Source organism: Ixodes scapularis, unplaced genomic scaffold (genome assembly GCF_016920785.2).
Source record: "Ixodes scapularis isolate PalLabHiFi unplaced genomic scaffold, ASM1692078v2 PGA_scaffold0__279_contigs__length_252992795, whole genome shotgun sequence".
Classification (NCBI taxonomy): domain Eukaryota; kingdom Metazoa; phylum Arthropoda; class Arachnida; order Ixodida; family Ixodidae; genus Ixodes; species Ixodes scapularis.
The window spans coordinates 37,000,213-37,021,659 of record NW_024609835.1 but is presented as its reverse complement, the minus strand read 5'-3'; the positions used below and the strand labels follow the sequence as shown (position 1 = coordinate 37,021,659).

The 21,447-nt window shown below is 46.7% G+C and overlaps 1 protein-coding gene across 3 annotated transcripts; it reads right to left on the bottom strand.

Annotated features, from left to right (window-relative positions):
* Positions 1–14,375: 14,375 nt before the first annotated feature.
* On the bottom strand, positions 14,376–19,263 carry LOC115321721 (mulatexin-like). Of its 3 annotated transcripts, XM_042294856.1 has the most exons (5): positions 19,235–19,263; positions 19,155–19,175; positions 18,974–19,060; positions 17,962–18,051; positions 14,376–14,514 (listed from the first exon to the last, which is right to left on the bottom strand). In XM_042294856.1, exons 1-5 carry the CDS (start codon positions 19,240–19,242, stop codon positions 14,466–14,468), a joined length of 255 nt encoding a protein of 84 aa, XP_042150790.1. In that variant the 5' UTR covers positions 19,243–19,263; the 3' UTR covers positions 14,376–14,465. The 3 variants fall into 3 exon arrangements, 2 of the variants coding, with proteins under 2 accessions (XP_042150790.1, XP_042150788.1); XR_006078513.1 differs by having other exon boundaries at positions 18,974–19,055; positions 19,155–19,240; XM_042294854.1 differs by having other exon boundaries at positions 19,155–19,238.
* Between the last annotated feature and the right edge of the window lie 2,184 nt (positions 19,264–21,447).

Below are 21,447 nucleotides of genomic sequence, written 5' to 3'. Positions count from 1 at the left end.
ATCGTTTGTTCGCAGTCCGAGGGTTGTTGCAACCAACCGCACAACAAAATCCTCTTAAATTCACAAAGATCGAGTCTGACAAAACACAAGGTTAAATGAATAAAAAACGAAAAGTTACAGTACAGCAGTCGGGGGCACCCCAACGCGGCTCTTTACGTGATGTTAAGACAGAGCTTTCGCGGTTGCCAATGTTGTCAACAGAAATGCCGTTTTTTGAGGACGCGTTTTGGGGAGAGTTGATAAGGAGCTGCGCGGGTCCTTGTCGAGTCAGCCCCACTCTCCCTTCTTGTTACGCCGTTAAATCGCCGCCCGCTCTTCTGCTGTCTCGACGCTCGTTCTTAGTTTAGTTTGACACAAGTTCGCCATTTAAACCTTTCTTTTCAGTTAATTATTTATCACCTCTTCGCCTTACTCCGTGGCAATATTATTCTCCAAAATCCACACAAATGGGTGATATTCGTAGACTCCAAGTCTGCTCTCCTAGCTCTCTCTTCACTCAGTAAACAAGGACCTCGCGCATTCCTGGAGATTTATCCAAATGCTTTGGTTAAAGGCACAATATAGTTCTTCAGTGGGTGCCAGGGTACTGGGGGAGTACTGGAAATATTTGTGCAGCCAACGCAGCCCAAGAAGCTCACAAGGAGACTGCTGCTATCCTCATTCCATATTCAAGAACCGAATCCAATACCGTCACTCAAGCAACCGCCAGTGAAATAACATCGTCGTTATGTGTGCAGACCCACATTATTACTACATATGCCATTGACCCGAAATTAGAATTTTGCATACCACGAGGCCTCTCAAGAGCTCGAGAGACAAGACTTCATCGACTGCGTCTACGTTGCCTATACAAAGAAATACATACAGGTTGCATTCACTGGTGGAATAGTTGAGCCCGCTGTCGTAGAGCGCGAACTCACGATGAACATCCACAATGCTTCCGCAACGTGCAATTCGCATCACCAGGATTGTGAGTCTTCTTAGAGGATAAGTGGGGCATCGTTTTGAGCATGCGCTGTAAATACTGCGCTCAAGTATGGCGTCCAGTGAATACCACCTATTGGCAAAGAATAATCACCCATGTGCTCTTCGTGTTCGTCACCCGGAGATAGTGACCATCTATTGTGTATATGAAAAAAAAAAATAAAAAAATAAAAACACGATTTGGAAAGAACGGCGTTAGAAATACAGCTGGGACTAGGACCAAATAAAAAGCACAATTCGCGGCTGGAAATTCGTACTCGAAAACCGCCGATTGAGAACTTGCCGGTTTGAGTCGAGCCCCCTCTCTTTTCAATGGTCACGTGCCGTATTTTATGGTTTAGACACAACCACCAAAGATAATCTAAGTTGTGGGTCATCGAAAGCACACACTCAATGCTAAGAATAGACAAAAAAAATATATGATACCCATTTTTTGTGAATTCTAGAAAACTGCAAATACATTAAATAATAATAACAAAAAAGCTGCACAGTTACGTGATTTTTGGCAACTATATATGTCTTCTTTTTCCCAGTCCAGTTTCGGATCGGCTGAACACGGAAAAACAAGGACACGAAGGAAGGGACTGGACAAAGACACCGCTGACTAACAACTGACTTTTACTTCATCCTCTTCCCAGCCTAGGCCCTTCTTTCTTCGTCCTAGGGCACATTAAATACGTTTAAAAGAACCTTTTGGCCTACCACTCAACGGGGTGTGGCAAACCGCAAATACTGGAGTTCTCTTTCGTGAACAGAAATTGACGAGGTACTCACGCAATCGTCTCCTGTTTCTTTAATGGCCAAGGCCTCCAGCAGAACTTCACGCGCGAATGAGTTATTGTTTCTATGCCAACAGTATGTACCAACCTGGGGCCCTATGTTGCGCTTTTTGGGCTTCCACGGCGACCAGGGAGAGGGAAGTGACCTCAACAAAGGAGCAAACGCAGATGGTGAGAGCCGATGATCACGAATTTTTGCAGAAGAAAACGAAGCGCACTTTCTGCTTTTGCTGCGTTGTTGACGTCACTTCCCTCTCCCTAGTCGCCCAGGGGTGCTATGTTGCGCTTTTTGCACTCTCAGGAGATTTGGAAGAAGGAAGTGACGTCAACGACAAGAGCAAACGCAGATTGGATGTTGACAGAAGAAAACAAAATCAACATCCAATCTGCATTTGCTGCGTTGTTGACGTCACTTCCTTCTCCCTAGTTTCCTGGGAGTCCAAAAAGCATAACATAGGAACCAGCTGGGGGGCTAAGCTCGCCTCCGGCGGGAATCTCTCCGATGCCACGTCACGAGGGAGGGGAGGAGCTTCTTTTGACTCCGCCTCGGCGAGTTTCCCACTCCCCCTCTTACATTTCCGACCCCCCCGGCGGCGGCGAGTTCCCCAGCGTAGCTCCGATTTTTCCCTACGCTCCGCAGTGAAGGGTTTTTATTTTATTTAAATCGGGGGATCGGTGGCCGGCTGGGCTAGCGCACACCAGCTCGGAGCACGTCGAGCGAAAGGTTCGTTGCAGAACCCAGGATGCTGGGTTCAATCCCCACCCCTGCCCGTTTCGATGTTGATGAGCATCGTACCGGCGTGCAGTCGTGTAACACTACTGCGGGATGGACGTTAAAGACCCCAGGCTAGCGGTTGTACGGCACTGCATCGCTAAATTTCTCATCTACAGCTGGGAAAATCTTCCCCGTTGAGGCAGACCAAGTTTTAGGCAGTATCAACATACATACAGCCCAATTTTTTTTAATTTAAATCGTAAATCACAAATAAGAATAGGTAACAGCAGGATCGCTAGGTTGGACATTTGAGAAAAGGTACATGGAAGTGACGTAATGCAAAGGAGGAGCGTATCCTAGCAACACTCACGTGGCGGCTCTGCCCACTTTGACGCCGCTACGTCATCGCAAACTTGACACCCGTCACCCGTTTCAGCTAAAGCCCCTCGATATGCTTTCGTTTGTCTTTGCAAGTAGCGCCAAATGCGCGAGCGCACGTGGCCCAGGTCTCGAGCGGCCCTTGGAAGCAAATGGCGGCGCAGCACTGAAATGAGCGGCCCTTGGAAGCGAATGGCGGCGGAGCACCCGCTCGTGGCTCGTGTCTTGCGCATTTCCACAACAATGGTTGGCGGTACTTGTGAAAACACCTTTATCAAGGGGCTTTAGTTTCAGCGACGTCCGGAGCCAACCACCGACGAGCGGAAGTAGCTACGCATTCCCTGAGGCGTCCCTACGCGCGGGATACGGGGTAGGATTTACTACGACGCGGGGAGCAGTTTTTGCGTTTAGCGAAGGAACGGCAACCAATCCTGTGCGTCGCTGGTCGTCGCATCTGTTCTAGTACAGGTAAAAGTATTGAAAAACAATCAAAACCTTTTGGGCGTTGTTAAAACAAACCGCTTTTTTGTACCCTTTTGCAATACATTTAAGAATTAATTGGAGAGAAAGTTGTTCCAATATTATGCGGGATGTGCGCTACGCGCCTTCTTCAAACCAAAATGTCGAACCACGAGGAGCCGGGTGTGCCGGGGGCAGCGGAGGGGTCGGCGGAACCAACGGGGAGCGCGCGAGTGACGGCTGCTTTAGTCAGAAACAATTTTTTTATCTTTCGAGAACTTGCTATTGCTGTGCTCAAATAAGAATGCTTGGCGCAACATCTGCGATAATTCTTTCAAAGTGGTCCAGTGTTTATATGGTGGTATGCTAGTCAGAGAATATATATATTTTTTCCTTTCGAAATTTAACTATTGTGCTCAAATAAGACCAGAGTGTTCAACAAGATATCTGTAATATATACTTAAGATTGCCCAATTGCTTACATGGTTCCAGTCGATGCTCAGTTTTACTTCCAAGAATGAAATATCACATTCCATGTTATCACACTTTTATTCATGAAGTCACAGGTTTTTCTTTAAGAAATAAAGCAATTTTCAAAACAAACTACATGTGCACTGTCTTGAGATAACACAATCACCTAACTTTGATGAAGTACCAAAAAAGAGATAATAAAATGGAGCAGAAGGCAAGACGCTTTGAAGCTTTTGTAAAATGAAACAATGTCCACGACAACAATATCCCTGGTTCAATCAGCAACTAAGAAAGCAACCCCTGCTAAAGCAAGCATTTCTTTCTAGAGGTAATCTAAATGAATTCTCAGTTCTTTGCAGGGGCAATCGAGATGACCTGTTGGTTTGGCAACTAAACTTGCGAACCTTTTCTGTCATTGTCGACTGCGTCTCGTGCCTTCTGCTCATAAAAAGTAAAAAAAAGGCTGTATCGATATCGCCGCGATGCACTCGACACGTATCCGGAGGCAGCACGCTGGCTGTGCGACGAACTTCACAAGGTGTAGAAGCTGAAGAGAGTATGTAGCTCGTGGACGGCCATGACTGTGGAGCAGGAAGCGAAGTGTGCACTTTACGGCTTCCACGGGGAGGGCTTCACTGAGGGCAAGGATGTGACGGGGTCCTTGGTGGTCAGGACATCAGTCGTGGTGGCGAGAGGTTCCCTGTCGCTGGCGGCGTCCATGCTGGGCACCACCGCGGCGAGGGCGCTGAGCGGCTTCCCGACGGTGTCCCTGGTGGTCGGGACTACCGTCGTGGCGGCGGGCTCCTTGCGTGTGGCGCTCCGCACGGGCACGTCTGCGGCGGGTTCCGAACCGGGCGACAAGGCGCTGCCTCAGAGCCTTCCCCCTGTCCGAGAGGCCGACCGGAAGGCCGACCGGAGGGCCGGCAGGAGCCAGCCGCTCGGGAGCCGACGCTGACCTCTCCGAGCTCGGCTCAGAACCGTCCGAGCTCGGCTCAGACTCCAACTCTGACTCTTCAGGGTCGGAGTCTGACTCCGGTTCTGGCTCGCTCGATGCAAGGCAGATGTTGTGGAGCACTGCACATGCCGAAATAATGGCGGTGGCTGTTGAAGGGTGGTAATACAGAGCCCGGTGAATTTGCAGACACCGGAATCTGTTTTTCAACAGCCCGATGCAGCGCTCCACAACAGACCTGATCGAGGAATGCGCCTTATTAAACCGGCCGCAAGCGGTGGAGGTCGCGTGGTTCCCGGGGACAGGGGTGATGAGCCAAGGCTCCAAGGGGTAGCCGCTGTCACCTGCACATGTAGAGGATGGAACATATTACATTCTTTACTTTTTAAAATAAAAGGCAAGAAAACAGCAAAAACAGCAAAAACAGCTGTGTGCAACTATGTCAATTATAATGTAACTTAAGTGTGCTTTAAAATTTTGTTAATATTTCTGCACTACAGTATCAGTTTACATTATAATTAATTAGCACCAGCTTGCCTGCAAACTCCCTGTTATTTCATGAAACTATGTGTTTTCCTGGTGGGTTGTATGGGATGTGTGCATGATTCCTCAGGGGTGCTGTGTTGTATGCAAGTGCATTATTAGGCCCTTGCATCCGACAGATAAAAGATCTGTTGCTTTTGTGAGTGTGGCCGTGACCTTAGGCACGGGCAGATCAGAACACGCTGGCCTTGTCTTTGGCAAGCAAGGGGATAAGGCGCCAGTTCGACGAACCTTTTTCCTAATCCTCGGTGGAGTTGGAGATGGGGAAAAGAGAGGGGGTGGTTAGATTGGAAAGGAGTCAGGTCCTGTTGGGACACGGAGGGTCTAATAGGAGGAGCTATATAGGCAGACCGAAGAAGAAGGGTCAGGGAAAAGAATCCAGTGTGTGGGACAGAGACGACCCGAGGACAGATCTGGCGAGCCCCAAGTGGCCAAGGAGGAATTGATCCCATTCCGTACAAACTGACGACCGTCAAAACGACCAGGCGAGCCCCCAGGGATCGGTGAAAGAGCTCCAACTTCATGCAAAAACCAACCAGCAAGAGGGCACAGGCAGACAGTAACAGTGAGTGGGCCGAACCGGACAGCGACTCGCACTGCGGTCGCATGCCTTGCGTAGTCTATCACTGTCGTGAGATTGGTGTAGTGTGGCTTTCGTAGCCTGCAGAGTGTGAGAGTTATGTGGACATAAAAAGAAATTAATGGCGAAACTTTGGGTGTTGTCTCACTTCAAGGAGTTCCAGCAACTGTGTATGTGTGCCTCGCAACAAGCACAGTACGTGTGGTATTGTGGCTTTCAAGCAGTGGGAGCCACCGTGTGCGTAAGGAATGAATTTAGAATGCTCACCAAGCAGGAACCGGCCGTCGCGTGGCAGCTGCCCTTGCTCGAGTTGGTTTCGGAGCCAGGAAAATTGCCACACGAAGAAGTCGTGCACCGACCCGGGATACCGTGGGTCGATGCACATTATCCGGCAGTCGGCGTCACACACCTGAAAGTGAGAGAGATATTGACATGTAATTACCTGAATCCACAAGTAGTAGATTGTACTTATGGTTCACAAAGCAGTCGCAATTTCAGAACCTTTTAAGTTATTTTGTCTGACACATGCATGTCAACACACCTTCCTGGATGCAAGGTACAACTAACTACCTTAAAACAAAAATAATGTTGTTGTTTTTTTGTTTTTTGTTTTTTTACGGAAGCTTGCACGTTTTAACAGACAAGCATTATTTTTGGGAGAAGCGTCTCACGGCTCACATGCTACGTAGAGCACACGCTCGTGCAGTCGTGAGACCCCACAGCCCGCAGATTTGGGGCGCGTTTTGACAACGTAACATGAGTGTACTTACCACCATCACGTTGAGGGCGTAGAAGTACTTGCGGCACCAGTACGCCGCCTTCGTGACGGTGGGGTCGTTCTTGGACGGGCCGACGATGGAGACCATGGTCCCGTCCACGCAACCGATGACGCTGGGTATCCTGCCGAGCAGCCTGAAGCCCTTCTCCGCGTCGAACCTCTCGCTCGGCGTCGCTGGACCCCGAGACGATGCACGATAGCGACGGACACGGCGCGGACCGCAACGCTGACTGTCTTTTGGTCCCGCGCTACGTGTTCGTCGCTCGCCACCATGCCTTGGAAGCTCCCCGTGCCGTAGAAGGGCAGTGCACACAACACTTGAAGCTCCACAGTCATGACCGTCCACGAGGTGCGCACTCTCCTCACCTCCGGTTCCTCGCGAAGTTCGTCGCACAACCACCGCACCACGATCTTGGGCAGGCGGTATTGCTTCCGAAAGATCTCCTCTGGAAGCTCGAATGCATCGCGGTGTTCCCGATACAGCCTTTCCAGCGAAAAAAAAAGCTCTATTAAAGAAAAAGACGAATTGACGAGACGGCGACGCCTCGCCGCCGAAAACAAGCTGCCAATGACACCTAGTTCCGAGCAAGTACCTTTTGAAACGTACTCGGTACAAAACGAAACGTCATTTTGTTGTCACGTCCGGTAGCCGACTCCGCCCAGTTTTGCCGACTTTGCCCACATTTTTGTAGGGAAATTACGTCACTTTTGCTTCCAACCAATCAGACGTGATGACGTCACTTCCGTGTACTAAAAAAAGGAGCATGTACAATGTCGAACCTAGCTATCCAGGGATGCTAACTATACAAACATTGCTTGGATGTGGGCTAGTTGACTAGACATTGTGATGGTTTGCTGCGCCACGTAGATGCAAGAAAAACGCTCTTGATAAAGATATAAACTAAAGCAGAGTATGGACGAAAAACAACATACAGGAATGGCGCAGACTAACAACTGTGTAATTTCTTTCTCATCTTTCTCCCCCCACACCGCCACACAGCCACAATATTTTTTTTTTTTTTTTCAAAATAGGGTGCACGTGGAGCGAAAGCTCGCGCTGCAGAACCCAGGATCGTGGATTCACCCCCGCCCCTGCCCTTTTCGATGTTGATGAGCATCGTACCGCCATGCGGTCGTGTATCACTAATACGTGGTGCACGTTAAAGACCCCAGGCTAGCAGTCATACTGCACTGGCTAAATTGCTTATCTACAGTAGGTGACAATGTCGCAATGTTCTGGCATGTTCTCCTGCTGTATAAACAACTAACGGCCAATTTGTTTGTCAAAATACGGTGTGGAAGAAGAAAGATGAGAAAGAAATTACACAGTTAGTCTGCGCCATTCATGTATTGCTTTTCTTCTATCATCTGTTTTAGTTTGAATTTTATCAAGTGCGTTTATCTTGCATCTACGCAGCGCAGCAACCCATCAAAATAATTGTAAAAAGCCTGTAGGTAATAGTATACATTGCTTTCCTGGTTGCAGATTGCCGTAAAAACACATTTGTTTCTAGGATTCACTTTGTAGAATTTGTATGTGGGATTCACGACGGGGACGACGGTCTATTCAACGCTCCATCGCCTCAAGCCCGGTTCGCCACGCAGTTCATCGCACAGCCACCTTAGCACGTCTTTCGAGAGGCGATAGTGTTGTTAAAAATGAACGTCGTCGATGTCCAACACATTGGCGTGGTTTAAATACCTATGCCGACGGCAAAACACGAACGAAAACGCTGCCATTTTGGACGCTTCTCCCTGATCTCGCGCCCAACTCGCCCGAACTCGCCTATCGAAGCCGGCAAGCTTTTCCCATCCGCGGCGGCTTCTGTCACGTCACAATGACGTCACCGCATCTCGCCGCGAGTTCCGAATATGCAACTCTCCGACCGCCTCAAACCCTCCGTTTAACGTCACGATCTAGGGAGTGTCGGCGCGTGTCGTCATGCACGGCGCCGACCAATCGCGGCGGTCGGCGAGTTTGGCGGAGAACCCGCCTCGATCTCGCCGCGCCGAGCTTAGCCCCCCTGAACTAAAACCCGTAACCTAGTTTCGGTTTCGGTCTCGAACAGTTGCGTATATTTAACTTTATTAAAAAATATATGTGACGCTGTTGGACGCACAATGGTATTACAGAGAGCTAGAGAAGGGGTAGTTTATAAAAGGCTCTGGGGAGGACAGGCGCAGACGCTCACCATTAATTGCTGCGAAAGAAAGGCCTCGGATGCGGCGGCGCTGGAGTAGCGTGGGCTGGAAAATCCGAGCGTTCCGAGGGTGTTCCGCAAAGATTGCCTCTATTTCAATCTCCACTTTCAAAATGATTTTAAATATTGTTTTGACGTCTCTGACGCCACTTCCTGAATACGTGAAAATATTTTTAAAAACATTGCGACGTCGCTCGTCAAAATATTTTTGTAATTATTTTGACGTCTCCAACTTAGAAATGTGAAGCTTCGGAGTACGGACTGGAAAGCGATCGAAGGTGGCGGTCAAAAAAATATCATCTTGCTTGCAGGCGGAAAAGTGGCAAGAGTAAATAACCAAGATGGCGCCTCTTCTGGCCACGTAAGGTATGCTCCGGTCGGAAGTCAGGCGGCTCCCGGCGTCGCGCACGCGGCCTATACGCTCCGTGCGGGAACTATAGGGGGCGCTTTGAAAAACGCGCGTAGCGCCGCTAGAGGAGGAGCTGGCGTTCGACAGTGAGGCGCGTTCAGCAGCCTGCGGCGCCTTTTCGCATGCCAAGCTGTGGCGACGGAAACGTGCACGAACGAAACTTTTGCTTTTTGAGCAGATACGTTGAGGGTGACGTTGTATCATTGCTGGGGCAGAAGGGCACTTAGCTGTCCTCCACTTCTTATATATTGAGTTTGAGTCGTTATTAGGGGTAATTTCTCTAGTTGCGGCCGAAAAAGGAGTTGGAGCAATTTTCCGAAAAACAAGACGGCCGCCACCATAATTGCTGTGAGTGGAAAATTTATTTCGCTCGTCGCTGTAAACGTAGGACCGCTGGAACGATGCCATTTGGAGGCGAGTGAGATGTTCACTAAGTTTATGCACAAAGTGTGCCAAGTTTCATTAGAACAACAGGTGTGAAAGTTATGTTTCTAACGAATAAAGAAATAAAGCTGTACGGGATATCCAATATTGAACCCAAAATGCTGTGTTATAGCGGGCTGTGCAGAGTGTAGACTTGGGCACACAGGTGCTTGGACTTGATAGTAACATGACACATCACTTATTATACCAAAGAGAGGTGGCATTGGAAAGCCAGGTGGAAACTTGGTTTTCGCGGCATAACTCAATGGGAACCGGTTTTGACCATGAAAGGGCTGTCAAGAGAATACAACTGGTCGTGGGAGGTGGGGACTTCACAGGTAGGAAGGGACTAGTGGACTGTACTTCCAATTGAAACAACTTTACGAAAGGTGGATCCAAAGCCGAGAAAGCAAAGTTTTCGGCCAATACACGGTTTGGCCGTCAAGGGCTTTTGCGGTCAGCTGTTGTGTAATAACCTGTTGTGCGAGGTGCTGATTTTCGGCGCGCAGGTACTTTGACATGGCCGTAACTTGACACAACACTTATTATACCAAAAAGAGTTGGCATAGCGAAACCAGGTGGAAATTTAGTTTGGGTGGCGTAACTAAATGGGAACTGGTTTTGACCGTCAAAGGCTGTCAAGATAATACCACTTATCGTGGGAGGTGCACACTTTACAGGTAGGAAGGGATCAAGGGACGGTACTTCCAGCTCGAACCACTTTGTGATAAGTGGCTCTAAAGCCGAGAAAAAAAAATGTCTAAAAAACTCATGGTGTCAGCGTTTTTACATCCAAAAAAACGCTGATCAAGAAGCACCACATAAACTTCCATACTCAAATGTCAATTCTCCAGTGATTCCGAGTTTCATTGTTGTTTTCTTTAATTCATATTTGTCACTTTTTTTTACCGTTCGAATCTTTCTTCATGAAGTACAGATTGCGTGCCATACTTGTCCGGAAATATCATCGACACTTACGATGAGGACGAAACTTCTTTGGAAGGCATTCCTCCAACGAAATTGGCACTGCATACCCGCGAGTGTGGAATGGAATTTCAGTTCGTCCCATCGGCGCTAACACATATAGGCGTTACTGGTACGAAAACAAACGCAGAGCGCAAAGCGGCAGTGTAGAATATGTCAGCCGTGCCGACACAATGGCAGACATGAACGGGAGCCCAAATTTCTCGCGTCGTACGGCACGGGTCCATCGTTGTCGATGTCCCACAAAACATCGGCGAGGTGAAAAACTGTGAAACTTTGTCTTCACGAGATACGACGCATAAGTATTCAAGCACTGAATGGCGCAGCACAGGCAGCACTTCATGCTGTGAACCCAGCGCAACTGCACCGCTCCGACTTCAGTGCGTACCAACGTACGCGGCGTGGTTTCGGTTTCGTTTTCTCTCGGATTCTCACCACCAACCTTCGGTACCCGCCGCGCGGCGGCGCGCCAGTCGCGTCGCACGGAGTATATAAGGCCGGATCGGGGAAAGGGAGCTAGGGGCTCCACAAAGTGCATAAACCGAATCGGCTCGCCGACGACGACAACTCCAGCAACGCAGCGAACGCAACGCGAAGCATGGGCTACAGCCTACAGCAGCCCATGCTTTAGTGGCGACCTCTCGTGCCGTCGACACGAAGTGCTGCAGCCGTGAGCGCTCGCTGAGCTCAATACACCTCCTCTAGTTTGTTACGTGCAGCAGGTTCAAGGTTGACGGTGCGAAAACACGGATAATAAAGGCGCAGGGGTGCTGTTATCCTTCAACTATGTTGCACAAGTAATACCTTGAGCGCACCTCACCGTTTTCCACGACTTAAAAAAAAAAATGTTTTTTTCTAAATTGTGATTAGTGGTTTTTAATGCCAGAGAATGTTTCAAACAGTTAAAAAGTTAACAAATTGTAATTAATTCCTACTTATCGCGACGATTGGACCCCTGTATGAATAGACCGTACGCTAGAGCTTCGCTTTGCTAGCTGGAGCTCGTGCCGTCACTTCGAATCATGGATCAAACACGCCCGGCAGCAAGTTTTGCGCATTGTTCATACGCGGCGCGAAGTAGTCCTTACGAGATTTGCTTGTCGGAGAAAAAAACTATAATTTTGGCATTTGGAACATGTACGTCTTGATAAGACAGCATATGTCTAATCTAAAATTCACCTACATACATCTAATCATCAAGATCAAGGGGGAAATCAAATCAGTAATGCTCCGCGAGGAGCCGGACTTTTTTTTACTAAGATTCTTGAGGTGAAAACGGGTATAAAACTCGATTATGGGACGTATGACTCACATGGATAGACCAGAATATTGTAGCTGTCACGACGTTTTTTAAGCAAATATGTAAAGACTAAAATTAAGACACGTGACGGTGAATAGTGATGTGGAGATGACAAGCGACACACTTTGCGGCGATCTACAAGTGGAATATCAATTTTTCTTTAGTGCGGATATGCTTGTACGAACACGGTTGTGGATGATGAAACGAGTAGCTTCGTTTGGAACGGTTTCTGACCTTTCTATGAAATATGATTGTTGTGGATCCCAGATGAGCGGTGCATATTCAATCTTGAGTCGAATGAGAGCGGGTTATGCAGTCAATTTTGTTTTTCAAGTGGTTAAGGTTAATGACACCTTAGAGAAACGAGGATTTTGTTATTTTTAGCTGTAACATAGGTAATGTTTGATTCCCATGAATAGCTTAAAGAGAAGTGAGTTCTGAGATACTTGCACGGAGAAGAGTTTTCAGCGGTTGTTTTGGAAAAAGCGCAGTAAACTGTGCAGAAACACGCTCGTTAGTAAAGTTGATATAGTTTTCGAAATATCAATTTCCAGTGTGACACCATGCTTCGAGTAGTCATTCGCGAAGTACGTGACCTTGACAGTCCTGAACTTGACCCAGATTATAAAGTAGGCTGGAGAGACACTGATGATTCAGAAAGACTTTATTGCAATCCTCGTAGCTTCAACGTTCTTGTTTCTCGTAATTTCTTGGTTTGCGGTCACGTCAAGTCGGGCGTCTCAGACTTCGCCCCCATGGAGGCTCGACACAGCCGTGCGTCACCGGGGCTCCGCTAGGCCTCGTGGGACCGCAGCAGGCACGCCTGCATCATCTGCCGCAGGTTGTCCACGAGCCAGACGAACGGCCTGCCAACGCAGTTCAGCGGCACTCCATCAAAAACCGGAAACATTTTTCTTTACTCGTAAAATCGTCGATTTACGGAGCTCTCGAAGGGGTTCACGCATTCTCTCCGGTTTAGTTTGAGGAATGTCTAACACATGCGATGATAATTCTAAGGCCCGTGAGATCATGCATGTGCGTCTGCCCACCACGGCTCGACAGCCAAATTTAACGTGAAAACCTGAATTGGTGTATAATTAATTATTTATACCCTAACAGACCTTGTTCAAAAGTCCACCAAGCAACATCGGAGGTCTTCGGCACGAAATCATACCTTTAATTCTTAATATCTAGGTTAGGTGGCGCAAGCTACCGCCCACTCGTTTTACGCAATACTTGTTTTCGACACGACCTGAGCCGAGTTAACCATGAGCTCTATTATTTGTTTATTTATGAAATATTTCCAAGATAGGGGACCAAAATTCGTGTTCCAGCCCTAATCTAAACCAAAGCTTACAAAAAAAAAAAAATCCCGTTTTTTTTTGTTTTTTTTTTTGCAAGTGAATTGCGGCGAGGTTGAGGCGCTTCCGCTTCACCACTTTGCTTCAACCTCTACTGCATACAGTTTCGCTCCCGTGTGTAACTTACGTCCTGGTAAATTTACCGCACGGTGTTCATGTTACTGTGAGTCGCCGGACACCATGACGTCACGGGACACTAAATTCCCGCTACATTTAGCGGAAAAATCTTCCAGTTAAATTTAGCGGTGAAATTTCTCCACTAAATTTCTTGGGAAGCGATTTCCGTGACGTCACAGCGACACGGGGCGTGACGCCATATGACGTCACGTCTCGTGACATCACGGCCCTACTAGAAAGACACGCGGGATCCGCCGCGAAACCTCGGCAACAGAGAATTTAGGGAGTTTTCGTAGACCGCGTTTCCCCCTCCGCTAAGTCCTCCACAAAGAAGAAGCCGCTACTGCGCCTGCGCGCCCATGGCCTTGACTGTGGAGTTCCGGGTATCGCATAGCGGGTTGCGGAGAGCGTTGCGGGATGGCGAAAACGATCCTCGAAAACTCCTTTTAGTAGATCGTTTCGATAACGATACCCGATACACCGTCGATGCCTTTGCGCATGCATCGTTTCGCCATCGCGTATCGCTATCCGAACGATCTATTAAAACTTCCCAATAGGAAGGTTTAGTGGTTCGTTCCGATACCTGCCATAACGATGCCCGATAACGATACGATGAACAGACGAAGGCGCCGGCGGAGCATCGGGTATCGTGATCAGAACGATCCACTAAAACTTCCTAATAACGGCTATCGCCGTAATACCGGCAGGTGCACCAAGAAAGCAGAAAGTACTGTTGTGGCTCATACTGTCAGCGATATCGTGCAGGACGCATCCACCTCGAAAAGGCATCTTACGTGGCCGGGTTGCACTCTTCATCCGGCCTATCTGACACGGTCCTGCATAGATTGAAACCGGTTGAAACGCGGTGCCACCGTCACACACGTCACTTCGGTGGACCGCTTTCGAAAAATATTACCCGAGCCCTTTGTACCTACCTTTGATTCGACCTTCGGTGCCTGAAAAAGAAAAAGAGGAAAAGCGGGAGATTGTAAATTTTTGTTCGGAGGAGACGCCAAATGCCGGGAATGCCCTCACGTCGAGGCGTTGTGCACCGGGCATGGCTTTCTTCCGAGATGACGCCTGAAATGCGGACCAGTCCGACTTTGAGAATCTTTCAGCGTTGCAACGAAGGGTAGGGCGAGACGTGGTCGTTGGCAAAAGGAAAGGCATGCACACATGTCGAAACATGACTCTCAAAATGACAGTAAAAAAAAAAAAAAAAAGCATGCAAGAAATTAGAAGGTTGACGGATGATATTTATGAAGGCGGGGGGCTACCGAATTATCGCCGATGCCTGTATATACATGGGCGGCGGAGTAAAGCTCATCGGAGAAAAGCTCACCGGAGAAAATCTCACCGGAGATAAGCTCACCGGAGAAAAGCTCACCGCAAAACCGGCAGATGCGGAGAAAAGCTCACCGGCCTTTAAGCAGACGCGAAGAAAAACTCACAATTTTTTTTTAACTTAGCGGATTCTGCGTTAAACGTGGCAATTTAAACAATTCGCATTCATCACTTTATTAAAAATAAATCAACCTTTTTGTAATATTCTTGAAGTTCATTGTGCATATTTACTAATTCCTCAGAAATTAGTAATCTCCCATTCTGTATATTAATGAAGCTGCAAGTATAAAATCAGAACATCGTACACCGGTATAAGAGACAACAATTCATTGACAGCTGACAGTGCGCCGTCGGTAGCTCTGTCAGATAAAAAGGTTCGTTTTTTGCGAGCTAGTATGAATAGCGATGTGTGAACCGTTTCAGCTCCAAGTATTGTGTAGTGCCTAATAGATCTATTTGTTGATGTAATGAGTGTCGGCTACGCTGTTTTCTTTCTGTTAATTTCACTAAGAAACCTTTAGTTTCGAGAACAGCTTCGTCCTGTCGTGTTTCTTGTCTTCACTCCGTCGTCGACGTTTGAGTGGTTTTCATCATGTATAACGCTTACCAACTCGCCCTATTCGCTACCTTACAAAAGACTACTTCTTATGTAGGTCACGAGTAACAACGGTGTCGGTGTGCAGCTCTGAAGGTCATGGATGGTTCGCTGCAGAAGGGCACTATCACACAAAGGCAACGTGTGGAAACACCAGCACGAACGGCTAGAAGACGTTCATGTCCGTGGAAGAAAGAAGCCTCGATATCCTACTTACTGTTTTATCCTGTTTTCAAAGGTTAACAAAAGCTTCAAAGAGAGTTTCAGGCACCGCGTTGTTGTGTATGCACTTTCGAATTTTGGGCATTTACAGTTTTGAATTTTTAGGTCTTAGGCAGACAGTTTTAGGTTTTTGAACTTTTTCCTGTTCTTCAAGTTTATAAAGTTTTCAGTTAGGCCACTTCTTGGCAACTTTCAGTTCCCAAGAAAGTAAGTCACAGAAAACACTCGCCCACAATTATTAATTGGGTAGTAGTATATCCAAAAAGTTGAAGAAATAATATAGAAAATGCCATTTTCTTTTTTACAAAGCTGACGAATTTTAATGACAATAAGTTGATATATGTTACGCATAATCACGCAGCCTTCATATAAAAAGAAGAAAAAAAAATATCGGTGAGCTTTCCTCCGCATACGCTCAATGGCCGGTGAGCTTTTCTCCGCATCCGCCGGTTTCGCGGTGAGCTTTTCTCCGGTGAGCTTATCTCCGGTGAGTTTTTCTCCGGTGAGCTTTTCTCCGGTGAGCTTCTCCCTCCGGGATTCGTATATACATATAGTGTGACGATTTTATTAAGATTCCTGCTCCTTTCCAAGGCACATCCGAAGGAATTTCAATTTAGCGGACCCGAACAACAGACCTGCGAGCCGGGAAAGTTTCTTCATGTTATACAAGGCCTCAAAAAACATACAAAAAAATTGGCTTGTGTAATAGGTGAACAAAGGTGCTGTAGGAGGCTATTTATCTTGCCGATCTCGAAGTTGTCGCAGCATGTTTTTCTTTGTCTTTTCTTCCTCGATCACAAATATCGTGGCAGCGGAGAGCAAATTCCATAATGCACCGAGGTCTGATGTCCGATTTCCTCGCGAATGCCAAAGCGTCTTACTGTTTGAACCTTTTATACACCAACACGCTGTTGCCAAACAAGCCCGCGTTTGCCCACACCAGGTGTTGGCACTGCGCGTGCGCGGAAACCAGACGCACAAAGATACAAAAATAAAACAGCGTAACCCTTTCGCTGATGTTTAGAAACAGATTTCCACAGGTGATGTCCATAGGGGCCAGGAATTAGAGGGGTTTACATGGGTGCTACCGCAGCGCATCTAATCGAGATTTGACGACAATGGTAAAAAAAGAAAGAGAAAGGAGGATTGGGCGCGTGTGATTGGTCTCCTGTTGATCATATCTTTCCGTCACATTCATCTAAGAAAAAGCGACTTTTTGCACTTGCCTAACATATTCAGCGTCTCCACTGTAACATTTTGTAACAAAAAATGGCGTCTGATACATGCTTTTTGTTGTGATCATGAAGGGTCTTTTTATAAGATTTTTAAATTGCAATTCGCGGGCGTAAGTTCCACGAATTTCAACGGCTGCAGCCCAAAAAGGTTTAGATTCAGCGTCGGTGTAGATAGTGTTATCTAGAGTCACTAAATAAGCTACGCCTTATTTAGTGACACTAGCCTGTTATGAAGATAGTATAGTCAAGAAATGTTCCACCTCGGGAGATTTTTCTGGGTTCATTACCGCTAAATTCAATTTAAATGCAAACCTTGAACGTTATTTACCTGTCAGACCTACTTTCCACCCTCGAAATTGCATTAAAACTTAAAGTTTGAGGTGGTTCATGGCTTTTTGCTGCCGGCCACTCCCGTAACCGTATACAGGGTGTTCCCTTTCACAAATAACACATTAAAAAAAAAAAACAAAAAACTGTGTGACTTTAACATGGGTGCTGTTTTCGTTGTGTATTTAGTTAGCCTGAACAATATTTATTACGATCCATCGGCTAATTAATCAAAAGTGCCTAATTAGCTTTTTAAGTACTGCTTTTATGAGTCGTGTTCCTAGTGAAGTGTTAAAGTCAGTCACCAATAATGGTTGCACCAATTTATACAATTTGCGAAAAGGCAATGGGCTTTCAGATATTCAGCGATACATCTTTGAATGTTTGTCGGAAATTCAAAAAGTGCGCACAAAGCGCGCCTTATTATCAAGGTACAAGAGTGACGTAATACCCGTGCCCGTCACCTCTTTATCTCGGCAGCGCGTGGTAGGTGGAAGCGTCAGCAGGAGTTCATTAGACATTTTTAGTTATTTAGTGTATGGATCGTGACAAATACTGCCCCGGTCCCCCAACTTCAAAAGTATGTTACAAAAAAAAAAAAAAGGTTCATTCGTATTAGCCATTTTATAATTTAACTGGGAATTGGGTAGGCTTTTGTGGGATTTCTAGTATAGAACTCACAGAAAGAAAGGGAAGGAGAAAGAAACGCGGTCCTTCTGAATACAAGTAAATGAAATAGTGCACTCCACCCGAAATAATTACTATCCTAAACCGAATCATGCTGTCATGCTATTGTTTGTATACCTTTTGTGTTCTTTGCGGCTTGGTTTCTTCGGCTCGGGCGAAACTGACTCCGGGTTTGCTTTGGAGGTTACGCACACTGCCGGGTCGTTGCTGAAAGACAAAAACGACAGGCAGATCACTCGCAATGGATGCTACGGTGGATTCTTCCTGCCATCATCAGCGGCAATGCCTGCTTGTCCACATCGGTCGGCAGGGGGCCCGTTAAGACGAGTGCACTAAAGAACGTGATTTTTGTAAATGACCGAGAACCAACGCCACAAATGATTTCACAAAACAAAAATAATATATATATATATATATATATATATATATATATATATTTTTACGTTTGGAAAATTGTTTACGAAGTAAAGTCACCGTCATCGTCATCTAAAAAAAAGAAAAAGAAGAAAACGTTGATTTTTTTATTTTGAAGTTCACCAGCGTCTGGAATGCAGTGATCATTTTTATTTGCTTAGAAGGCGTTAAAATATTGTTTAGAAGAGTGAGGAAGACTTTCTTAGAGAGTTTTACGAACTTCTGCGCCTGCTCGGTGCGAGAGAGAGAAAAAACTTTTGAACCCAAGCTCCCCGGGAGGCGCAAAGCGTCGGGGCTATTCCAAAACTCTCTTATGTTTATTCATTTCCCCGCTAAAGTTAGCGGGGAAATCGGCTGACGTCACGTGGACATCTCATCTGAAGTCACATAACGCACCTCACGGACGTGGCGTCGCAGTGTCACGTGACTAAACCGTCAAGGACGTTAGGTCACGTAACATCCATTTCCCCGCTGAATCTAGCGGAGAAATTGACGTCATTTGAGCGACAGGTATGACATGTCATTGCCTGACGTTCATGTGATGTCAAGTTCCCCGCTAGATTAAACGAGAAAATGAACAGACGGATGGTCAGATGTGTGAGATTAAGGGGGTGCGTACAAAAAAAAGAAAAAGAAAAAAATTTCATGTCTTAAAACACAAAACTAAAAAACACTTTTTGAGCAAAGAGCGACAAGGGTGGGCGTGTATACGCACCTTGGAGGGGGACTTTGTACGGGCGGGGACAGGGGCAAAGACTGCACCTCGGCCGGGGACCCTGGGACCGGACTTGAAGGTTCTTCGCTAGGTCACGGGCGAAGAGTTCGCATGAAGTGGGCATGGCCGCAACGACAGCGGCCGGACACTCGCACACGCCTCTCTCTCTCGAACCACTCACCTCTTCTCAGAGCTGGAGGCGCTGTCGAAGCAAGGGATGCTGTAAGAACGAGCTCCACACATACACACAAAGATACGCACACACACATACATGCATACACACGCACACGCGAGCGCGCGTACACAGACACGCACACCCATTGAAAGTATGGTGCCCGACTGGTGCCCCATGCAGGGTCGTGGCCAGGGGGGGGGGGGGGGGGGGGTGCTTATGGGGCTTCATTCCCCCCCCCCCCCCCCCCCCCCCCCCGCAATGCAGCCGACCCTATGATATACACATATGTTTTGACCTTTCCTCCCCGTCCCCCCCGAAAAAATTCCTGGCTACGCCACTGGCCCCATGCGTGCAAGCACGTGCAGAATGCGCGTGAACACAGCTTTGGAAAGCTTGAAATTGCACGTATACTTGCCCGCGCGAGCAAAGACATGGCGGCCGCCAGATGCCCTGCTTGCAGAGCTGGCAGTAATGCAATTACTGTAATGAAATTACAGTAATTTAATTACTTGTTCCAGTAATTAGTAATGTAATTCATTACTTTTTGTAGCAGTAATTTAGTAATGTAATGAATTACTCCAGCGACGGTAATTGTAATGAAATTACCTAATTACTTTTTCGCACCAGGCATATTTTTTGTGTCCACAATACACAAGAGCGCTTTTCTTTTTATTTTACTTTTTCTTTTTCCTCTACATTTTTCCAAAAAACGCTCTTTGGCCGCCGCTATGTTGCTGATGCTAATGCGGCTGGTGCGACTCTCGCGCCCGCTATCAGCTAGACACTTTATGCCACTCTTTTGAACTGTGAAAACCCGCTCAGCGCGATTCTCTACCTATGTTTTGCGGTTTTGCATTCGACGTTTTCTGGCCCCTCTTGAAAGTTTCCGCTTACTTTTTCTGATGCATACTGCGTACCCTCTCTGTGTTATCTTCCACTGTGAGAAATAGGGCTGGTAAGTGCCTTCCATTCGAGCTTTTCTGCTCGACATTCTCGGGAAACGAAGGAGGGGAAGTAGGTCGAACTAAGCCCCTGGCGAACGGCCCTCGACGCGATTTTGCGAACAATGACAATTGTTCTCCCCCCACCCAGAGATATCCGCGTAGGGTCCTCAGTCATCTCCAAAAATAGTTGTCCGGGTTGGGGTGGGAAACGGATCAGTCGCGTGCGTTCCTCTGTCCATCGGTAAACATGCAACAGAGAGTTCTAGCTGTGTGCCATGAAATGTGTAAATAACGTAAATAAAGTTATCTGTAAAAGGAAGTTATCAATAGCTCCTTTATATTTAAAAGTATACAAAAGTAATGCGAAAGTAATGTCATTACTTTTAAAAGTAATTTGTAATGGTAATTAATTACTTTCTGGCTGTGGTAATTTGTAATGTAATTTAATTACATTTAAGCAATTTTCAGCAAAGTAATTAGTAATGTAATTTAATTACAAAATATGAGTAATTTGGCCAGCTCTGCCTGCTTGCAATCGTATATATATTTTAAAAAAAAATATGTGGCGTGCGATTTTTGCGGAGAAATCACGGCTGCTCTTATGATTCACCCGCGTAGCAAAGCCTTCGAGCTTGTCGTCTGCTAAACCCAACTAAACCCAACTCAACGAAACCGCCACCGACTCCGCGGTAACTCTAGGTAACCCTCGCCTCGTTGAGCTGCACTACAGCGGAGTCACTCTCGACCACAATATATTTATTTATAAGAACTGCGAGGGCTGCCAGTTTTAATGTTTATACGCAAGCTTTTTGGCGGGCTTATCGAAAAGCAGCCAAAACGTTTCAGTGCCGACAACAACTTAGAAACGGGGGAAACGTCACTTTTTCTCGTTCTTCCCATAGAGCCCCTTGCATTTGGTAGAGTCAATCAATGGCCGCCGATGGCGACACTCGGCCCCAGCTGCCGACGCCGCTGTCCGCGATCCAGCCTACTACAATAGAGATCAGTGGTACCGCGGTACGAACTTTGCGCCACGCAATGGTCATTCAGCTGATCACTAAGGTTGCTATCATGCTTGAGGCAGTAGTTTAGATTTCGCCGTAAAAAAATAAAAAAAAAAATAAAAAACAACAGCTTTAAGACAAGATATCTACAAAACTACAAAGCCATTGAAAAAAAAAAAAATGACACCCCATAATTTAGGGACACTTTCCTTCACTAAAAGCAATCTTAACCCTAGAATCCAAAAAGTACTGGAGAGGATTTTATTTGAAAGTTAAAAATAATATACTAACGTTTTCTTCCCCTGAAAATTTTACTGCTGAACTTAAGGTCTCATTTTCTTAACTCGCTTT